General features: G+C 54.2%; 1 protein-coding gene across 2 annotated transcripts in view; it reads right to left on the reverse strand.

Moving 5' to 3' along the window:
* Positions 1-3,375: 3,375 nt before the first annotated feature.
* Positions 3,376-9,570, reverse strand: part of Dedd2 (death effector domain containing 2) — an 18,389-nt gene continuing 12,194 nt past the window's right edge. For both annotated transcript variants that reach the window (XM_029479316.1, XM_021167502.2), the window contains exon 6: positions 3,376-4,474. In XM_029479316.1, the coding sequence (XP_029335176.1) occupies positions 4,083-4,474 (392 nt within the window). In that variant the 3' untranslated portion in view covers positions 3,376-4,082. The remainder of the gene's footprint in view (positions 4,475-9,570) is intronic.

Consider the following 9,570-nt stretch of genomic DNA (forward strand, 5'->3'; position numbering starts at 1 on the left):
TGCTCACTGGAGGGGCTGGAGGGATGGCTCATTGGTTAAGAGCACTGGTTGCTCTTCCAGAGATCCTGGGCTCCATTTCCAGCACCCACATGGTGGTTGATAATCCGTTAGTCACTGTGTCTGTGGTAACCTAATCAGGTTTATGGGATGCAGGGTTCAGATGGGATCTACCAAAGCAGACCCTGTTCATAACCACGACCAGCAATTCTACCTCAAGGGAGATCCCAGTGGGAAGAAGAGTTTGTTCACACACAAAACAAGTAAACAAATATGCTCGAGAATGTTCATAGCAGCTTCACATGGGAACAACGCAAAATATCCACCCAGCACGTGAATTCATAGTGTATCCACACATTGGGATGATGCGTAGCAATAGAAACACATCAATTTCAGATAAACACACGGAAGAGCCTCACAGCATAGCAGTGAGCAAAATAAGACATGACGCTAGATAATATGAAAAATAAAAATGTATTGTACCAGCTAGCTGTGTTGCTCCACACCCTTAACCCCAGCACTCGGAAGGCAGAGGCAGGAGGATCTGAGTTTGTGGCCAGCCTGGTGTACACAGGGAGTCCCAGGTTAGCCAGGGCTACGTAGTAAGAAAGAACGGAAAAGCAGCTGGTTGAGGCCTCCAGGAGAGATGGCTTGGCTTGCTTCCTCCCCAAGCCCCGGCATGGGGTTACACATGAGATTTACATTACATGAAGTATCTTCCAAACTTTTCTGAATGTTGTATTTCACGACTCAAATGTTACGCAGCGATGTGGTCATTTTTTCTGTCACTGTTGCTTTTGAGTCAGGGTCTCAAAAGCAGGCTGGCCTCAGACTTGTTGTGTCTGAGGATGACCTTGAACTCCTGACCCTCCTGCTTTCTCCCCCAAGTAAGAAACATGTTCCCTGTTAGGCCTGGTCGTGCTAGTGAGCAGGCCGCATCTCTCCATTCACTGTCCTCTGGGCTGCTCCAGAGCAGCCCAACTGCTCATTCATAGCTGTCTGGTCACTCTGGTCTGTGAGTCCCGGAGTGCCAGTCTTGGGTATCAATAAAACAGGGGCTCTTCCCGATTTCTCGAGCCCAACCTGGAATCCCCTCAGGGTCTTCAGTTCAGCTCAGCTACATGGAGGTTTCATGGAACAGTTGCTGCCAAGCTGAGTGCATTAGGGCCACCTCAGTCACCTTAAGTTCCCATGCCAAGGGCTCACATCTGTCTCTGATAGTTCTCAACTCCCCATATAGGTGGCAGCAGGAAGACTTCAGGCCAAATGAAAGGGGTAGGTGGCTTTTTCCCCCTTAATATCTCCTCTGCCCAGTGTCTTTACATCCAATTCAGAAATATTCTGAGGCCTCGGTAAGGACCGTTCTGCCCCTGCCCCCCAGCCCCCACATACTGGAATCATTCTGGGGAACTCCTCATTCCAGGGCAAGCCCTCAGCTCTGTTCCTCTGTGGAGTGATAGGCCACTATCGTCAAGCCAACAGGGTCCTATCTCAGGGGTAAGATACTGCCCCTTCCTCAAATCCTGATTCTGAACTTTTGAAGCTCTTGTGCTGCCTTCATGGTGCTGGTGTAAGCCACTTCTGGGGGGTCTACTAGACCTCTTTGGTACCCAAACCTCTCTGACAAGCCCAAGAGGGATCCACGGAGCATGCACTGTGGAAGGTTGCAGGTGCGCCAGGGCAACACCTCGGGCTTGTATTACTACAGACTTACGGGAACACTCCACCTGCACAGGTCCCTTTCCTCCTACCTAGGTTAACTCCCTCCTGGTGCACATCATGATGAAAGCTGATAGGGTGAAGTGTAGGCAGGGTGGAAGCTAACAGGCAGGAGAGGCTTCCAGAATATGTAGGGGGAGAGAGAGGCATGTCTGCGAGAGGCATGGAAAGAACTGGCATGGAGTGGGAAATCTGCCCAGCCAGAAGCCTCAGACTGTAGCTGAGGGAAAAGGGGAGCTACCTCAAGGCTTGAACGGAGCCAGTCCTGGGCCAAGGAGTGTGGCAGCTTCACCTCCAGGTACACTTAAAACTCACGCTGGGAGAGCCTCAGAGCTAAACTGTGGTAAGAAGGCCTAAGGGCACACCCCAGAGCTCTGGGGTCAGCCTGATCCACATTGTGTGTTTCAGAGATACAGAGGAGGACCCAGTTCTCGAGAACAAACTAATAAAAACAAGCCTATGCTCTTCCGGGCCCGACAGGAAAGGGCTACTTAAGCCAGCCTCCCCTCACTGGTCCAGCCTGCCTGCAACTGCTCACCCTTCAGGGCACTGCTTTAGTGACCTCACACAATGCAGCCTGCCATCAGACCACCTAGTAGAACTTTGCTCTGAGACAGTAAGAGCAGGTTCTAAGGACACACAGAGGCCGGTGGGACCCACCTCCACTCCTGGACAGAACTCAACCCCTACGTCTGCCATTTCTTCCCTGTCCACCAACCACTAGGGGTCCAGGAAGAGCACTCAGGCATGGGCAAGAACACTTCTTGTCCCAGAAGAGGGCAGCCCTTGGAATCTCTACCCACCCACCCACCCCCATCTCTCCAGTCCTTGCTCCTTAGGCCCTAAGGATGGAAGACTTGATTTTGTGTGAGAAACACTCTTGCGTCTTTGCCTTCTGAGGGGAGAAGGCAGGAGAGGCCTCACACATTCCCCTTGGGCCACATAGTGGCAGGTAGTGCTTTAGCTTTGGACTCGGAAACCCAAAGTCAGAGAGGGAGGGTTGGGAGCTGCGGGGGCAGGAATGGCAGGCAGAGAACCCCTGGCTGCCTCTCCTTTCCAGTTCCCCATTCCCAGGGCTCCAACAGTTTTGGAAATAATCAATTCCTCTCACTGAGAGGGCTAAAAATCCTGGAGTCCTCTTTCAGGGGACCAGGGTTCCGTTCCAAGCTGCCATGTCAGGCAGCTCACGACTTCTGAGAACTTGAGTTCCAGGGCGATCTCACAACTTGGGCATCCATGGGCACTACACTCAGTGTATGCGCTCGTTACAAACACCTGAAAATGGTTGGAGAAACGGCTCAGTGGCTGTTCTTCCAGAGGACCCAGGAGCCTCACAGTGACTTGGCTCTAACTCTACTTCCAAGGCATCTAACACCCACTTCTTTGGCCTCCTCGGAGGCCAGAACACATGTGGTGCACAGGCACACATGCAAGCAGAACACCTGCACACATAAAACTTAGAAAGATTTTCCCTCCATGAACATACAGAATCCTACAGTGCATGCGTGAATAGGCTGGGTGTCGATGCCAGGGCCTTATTTCCTGTGATGGTTAAGGAAAAAGAGGCCCAAGGAATGGAGTTGCCTGTTCAGATGAGCTAGCATCTTGCTCTTCTCCAGCCCTTTCCCCTTGCTGACGAACAAAAAGAACCGGAGAGCCTTGACGTCCACCTGTGCCCTTTCTGGGGCAGTTTTATTGGCGCAGTTTGTAAACCATCTTCCCATCAGCCCACCTCCTCACCTTCCCTTCACGAGAAAGTGGCTGGTTCTGGTCCTAGCTCTGTATGAAACAGCTGCCCTTGACCTGATGTGGCCACAAAGCCCATGTGTGACAGTCTGGGTTAAAAGGCCCAAGGGCAAGTCTGTCTCACTCCAGGGAGCAGGGGAAGGTGATGGAGAGTTGGATATCTGTATGTGCGGCAGGCAGAGCCCAGGTTGATTAGATGAATGGGCAAGGTGAGCAAGCCCCAGCTCCAGAGCCCACTGCTGTGGCTGAAACCCACGTGGGGACAGTAAATCTGAGATCCTGAGAGAGTAGCCCTTAGGCTAAAGTGTGTGGGGCAGACAGCATCAGCCCAGGGTGAGAGACACGATGTGCAGGGAGCTATGCCTCCCTGCTTCGGGGCTCTGTGAGGCTGGGCCCCCAAGGCTGAGGGAAACCACCTGGGAGCAGGGAACTCGGGATGGAAGCAGCTGGAAGTGGTTTATGCCTCAAAGCCCACATCATCGGAGAGGCCATCACGGAACCTGCAGTCCTGACACCGTCCTCAAGCTGCTGAATGTCAATCGTCTGGGGGCAAGAGGGTCGTCGTCTTTCTGGTGGCCTGCGGAGACTTGGAGGTGGGGTCAGTCCTGCCAGATCCAGGATCAGGAGGCCTCTGTCCCACGCCGCCCTCCTTCCTCCTCCATCAGCAACAGGCGACGCCGGCCAGCCTCATAGTCAGCCTCGTCCACACTGACCAGCAAGCGGACGGCCTCTCGGCCCACGGCCTCCCGCAAAGCCTCAGTCAGGAACACGCCCCGAAGGGCCTGCAGCAGGGCGCCACTCAGGTAGTCACCCCAGAAGGCGTCCAGATAAGACAGCTCTGAGAACTTGATGTCACACACCACAGAGCCCAGGTCCCTTGACCGTAGCACAGCAGTGGCTTGTCCAAACACATCTAGCTGCCTGGCCAACGCCTGAGGTCTCCGGGATGCCACACCCTGCTCCAAGGCTGGCCCATGCTCGCAGTACTCTGCCCGAACCCGGAGCCGGATGTCTGCAGGAGAAGGAGGGGGCTCATCAGCAGGAACCATGCTTCTCATCCCCCTGCCCTACCCCCTTCCCACAGCCACACCAGGGGAAGTCCTGCCGCCTACCCCTCTCTGCTACTTCTGATTTACAGCATCCTCTCCAATCTCAACTCCTTGCTGCTCCCTGAATCACGAGGCAGCCTCCTCCATCCCATTCAGCACCACCTCTGAGCCTCTGGCCACCGAAGGTTATTCTCTCCCCAGTTCCTACAACCCTTTTTCTGACGCCCAGTTCCCAGTGAGGCCCACCCAGACCAGACCTACTCTAGATCCACCGCCACCCTCACTCTCTGGCAGCTTCTCCACCTCTCCAGACCCAGCTTGGTTTTCCCCAAGGCACATGTTGTCTTCTAACCTACTCCAGCAGCAGCATCCCGAGTTCCCTGGGTAGCAACACCCTGAAGGACTTGGTGTGTGGCTCAGGCACACACCCTGGGCATACAGAGCTCAGTATTTGTGTCTGTGAATGAACCAATGCATAAGCCAAGGGACCTGGCTTTCAGCAGCCAGCCCAGACCCACCTCTCACACAGAGAGAAGAATCTCAGATCAAACACAGCCCATCCTCCTACGAGCTTCAGGGAGCAAGGGGCCTCAGCAAAGCCCAGGAGACCCAGCTCTGCTGAAGGTACAGTATTCTAAGATGACAGGGTTAGCCCAGGGCTGCTAAGGGCTACCGGGACAACCAGGGAGGAGAATGAAGCCCACACGGAGCCAACAGCAGAGGGAAAGAGATCCCTGAGTCCATCACGTAGCAGGAAGAACCACCAGGACCAACAGACACCACCATTAGACCAGCAGGCACCACCATCGGACCGGCAGGTACCACCATTGTTTCCCCACTCTCCCTTAAACACTTTAAGGTTAGTTCCTGTCATTTAGCCTAAACCTGCACTTGCCCAAAGGAGGTAACACCTCTGTGAAGGGGACAAAGACGGTTCTCTAGGAGTCACTGCAAGCATGGGTTTGGGCTTATTACCTCTCCACTGGGACACGGTCGTGCCAGGTTCAGCTATGCTTAGGGACCACAGCAGCCAATAGTTCTATAGCATCAACAATTGCCAAACATCACGACCTCCAAGTGTGTGAGTCAGAGCTCAAGCCACACACAGGCCTGTGAGGCAGGCCCCTATACACTCCATCTACAGATCTGAAGTGGAGTCCAAGGTCACACAGCCTGGCAGAGCCTCCTGGATCCAGACAGCAGTACCCCTGGGCAAATCAGAGCCTATGTAAACACCGGTCCCCACCTAGACCAGGGCACAGTCCCTGCCTGAAGGGCTGTTAATGAGAATATAACAAAGACAAGAAGGGACAGAAAGCACTGAGCCAGCGAGAAGGCTGCAACTCAGTGTCTATTCCTGAAACCACAGTGGCCGACAGCTGTGACTGACCCTGGACATGCCCCAACCCGGAAGTCAAGGGCCACCTTCAACCCAAAAGGAAATCGAATGGGAAGAAGGTTCTACCGCAGTGGGCGCCGTCACCTTTCACAGCCGTTCAACAGAGAGCAAAGAGTAAAAGGCAGGAAGGCAGGTCCCCAGAACCACAGATGACTTTTTACCATACTCACTTCCTCCTCCTCCCCCAAAGCCTTCCTCTTTCTACCTTGAGGGGAACCGCATCCTGTCCACTAGAGGCCCAGAGAACTCAGCCTGGAGGGGTCGGCCTCAGCTCCCAGGGTTGCTTGTGGACCCAGCTACCCTCATCCTAAAGGCCACATAAGCCCTCTGGGCCCCCATCCTTGCCTCCCAAAAGCCTCTGACCACACTTCCCAACTGAGGGTGGGGACCATGGGAGTGGGGGAATCAGAAGCTGCCCAAGGCCACACAGGGCTGGGCAGAGGCAGAGCCAGAGGCAGCTGGTGGGGTCCCACACACCTGAAAGTGAGTCCCAGCTCTGCCACGCTCTAGCTGTGGGCCTTGGGCATGTGACCTCACCTCTCTGAGCCTGTTTCCCCATCTGAAAAACACAAACAAACAAGAGGTCCCTGCTGCACGGTAGTCATGAGGATTAAATGGAGCAACTGGTACAGTGCCGGGCTCAGGGGCTCACAGCACACGAAGGTCACAGAATCAGGAACTGTGATTTCGAAACCCACCTCTCTCCCCACGTGACCCTACCTAGGCCCTCGACTCTCCACTGGGTCCAGTCAATTTCCTCCTTTACCAACTCGCCCACCCCCCGCCCCATCTTTCCACACTCTGCTTTCCCCTCACACCCTCACAGAATGATCTGGCCACCTCCTGTGCCCTGAACACACCAACTCGCCCAGCAAAGCACTGCATTAAGACGTCACGCCCAGCCCAGCCAGCCCTTCCCTGATCCTCTCCCATAGTACAGATTACCGAACAGACATGGAAACCAGCCATCGACTACCCAGAGTGCACGTCCACGGGAAGGTAGAACAGAGACGACGGACAGTCTCTCACCAGGTGTTTACAGAGTATCAGGCATCCAAGAACGAAGAAGGGCATGCCACGGGTGGGGCAGAGTCAAGCTGCCCACTGTTAGCCAGCCCTCTCTTCCCAGGCCAGGCCCACCCCTGGGGGCTTTTCCTGTCTTACCCTATCTAATCCTAAGGGTCCCATCATTACTACCATTATAAATGAGGAAACACTCTACCTACCAGAGCACAGTCCACCTCCGACCTGGAAATAGATCACAGGAAAGGGAGGGACAAGACACTCCAACAATGAGCCCCACCCACCGCAGTGCCACCCTGGCCCTGAATCACCTGCTCACCACACAGCCTCTCCTCAACCCTGAGCCAGCATGAACAGGTGACACTTGCGTGGACTCTCTTCTGGCTGCCCCAGACGCATGCACCTGGCCCTCTGAGCCCTTTGATCATGTCCACGGCTTTACGAGGTGATGCTGAGCCTCCCTTCTGTGGATGAGGAAACTGGAGCCCAGAGGTTGAATCATCAAGCTGGACCATTCCAGAATTCTATCCGAGGTGACCAGCTCTGTTCTGAGCCCAAGCTCCTAACCGCCCAACCCTGTCGGCTGCCTCTCATACAAGCATATATAAACACGAAATTACAGGGCATTCTAAGGCCAGGCGGGAAGACGATAGGCAGGGACCTTAGAGTTCTGTTCTAGGAAATGGCACTTGAAGTGAAGTGTGAGGTACACACTGGATTAGCCAGAAAGACCAGAGACATGGGAAGGGTGGTGTGTCTGCCAGAGAGAAAAGAGCTTAGGGCCGTCACCAGCTGTGGGGAAGGAGGAAGGTCACTGACAGCAGGGTTGGAAGGTCTGGTCTCATTTAACAGCTAAGCCCCTGTTGTGGACATCTGGAGGTAATCACACCTCTCCATAACCCCGTGGTGTCCTAGCAGCACTGCCCTAAAGAGACCAAGCATGAGTGATGTGGGGACAAGGACCCCTGACTCAGGGATGACCACCACAGGGGCTGGGTGAGAGCACTAAGTAGGCAGGAGCAAGGGCAAGACACTAGGAGAAAGTGACAGGTGGAGAGAAGGGCAGGCCTGGCTCAGGCTGCTTACAACTCTGTTTTGGTAGTGCTGGGGACAGCTACCCAACAGGCTCTGCCTTCCTAAAACTGGGAAGCTGTGTCTGATTCCTGCACGCATGGGCCTGAGCACCGCCTTGGTCCCTTCTCATTTGGGGGCAGAAGAAGACGCAGAAGAGAGAGTGTCTTCTCAAGCAAGTACCCGGTTGATGGAGGGAGCAGGTTCCAGCTGGAGTCTCGCATTGGTGGTATAGTGGTGAGCATAGCTGCCTACCAACTGTCTCTGAGAGCCCTGGAACGAACCTCCCTTGCATTCCTGGGTGGGTGTGCTGAGGACAAAGATCTAACTCTCACAGCACTGAAGTGCCCAGCCCAAGTAGCCTCCGTGGAACACCACAGTAAGGGCTAGCCTGGAGTAAATGCCCACCTGGAGTGCACAGTAGGCTCCCGCTCCAGTTGCCTGGCTCTGTGCCAGCCTGACAAGAGCGGCTGCCACCAAGCTTCAGAGAGAGGTTAGTGACCACTGCCTCCTGATTAAGGAACCACTGTGACCCAGGAAAGGAGCCTGAAAACTTCAATGGGCAGAGTGCTGACATCTGCCTGCAATCCTAACATATAGGAAGCTGAGGCAGGAGGATTATTACAAGTTCAAGTCCAGCCTGAGATATAGTGTGCCATCCTGTCTAAAAACTTTTTTAAAAGGGACATTGCTTCTGTCTGTGAAGTAAGTAGTAAGACAACTGGGATGACTGCAGGACAACACGGCACACAGAGATGACATCACGGTGCACGGAGAAGAGGTCAGTCACAATGGACAACTGAAATCAAAGGGCCTGGAGGTTATGAGGGCAGTCCCTCTGCTCTTGTATATTTTTCATTACAAAGTTGTAACATGGGCATGGTATCACAACATGCTTAAAGACAAAGGCAGTCAAGTCAGAAGTTCAAGTGCAACCTTGGCTATGTATCAAGTTCTAGGTGGGCCACATGAGACACTATTCTCAGAAAAGCCCCCTCCAGTCCCCCTGCTGCACACACGAAATGATATGGAGCCAGACCACATTCCAACCCTTAGGAGGCAGAGGCAGGAGGATCACCAGAAGCTTAAAACCAATCTAGCCTACAGTAGCCAGAGCCCCACGCCAAGACCCTGTTCTTGCCCCCTTAGCAGTCTTCTCCCATCGTCACTCCACCAAACCCTCATGGCCTCTGTGCCCCCGGGGATCACTCAGGGTGATGTGCACTCAGGCTTTTTGCTCCTGTGAGCTCCGCTGAGATGCTCCCTGCCTCATCTGACACCTCCGACTTGGCTTTCCTCCCACTAGAAACAGCTCACGGAGAACAGAGGCCTCTGCAAGCTCTCTGGAGACAGAGGGGAACAAGCTGGTTTCCTGCCAGCTCTGGTACTAGGGCCTTCCTCCCCTTGCCCTTCAACACACTCACACAGCGGTGAAAGCGGGCACTACTTCAACACACACAGTGGTGAACGTGGGCACTACTTCAACACACACAGCGGTGAATGCGGGCACTACTTCAACACACTCACACAGCGGTGAACGCGGGCACTACTTCAACACACTCACAC

Source organism: Mus caroli, chromosome 7, assembly GCF_900094665.2.
Source record: "Mus caroli chromosome 7, CAROLI_EIJ_v1.1, whole genome shotgun sequence".
NCBI lineage: Eukaryota > Metazoa > Chordata > Mammalia > Rodentia > Muridae > Mus > Mus caroli.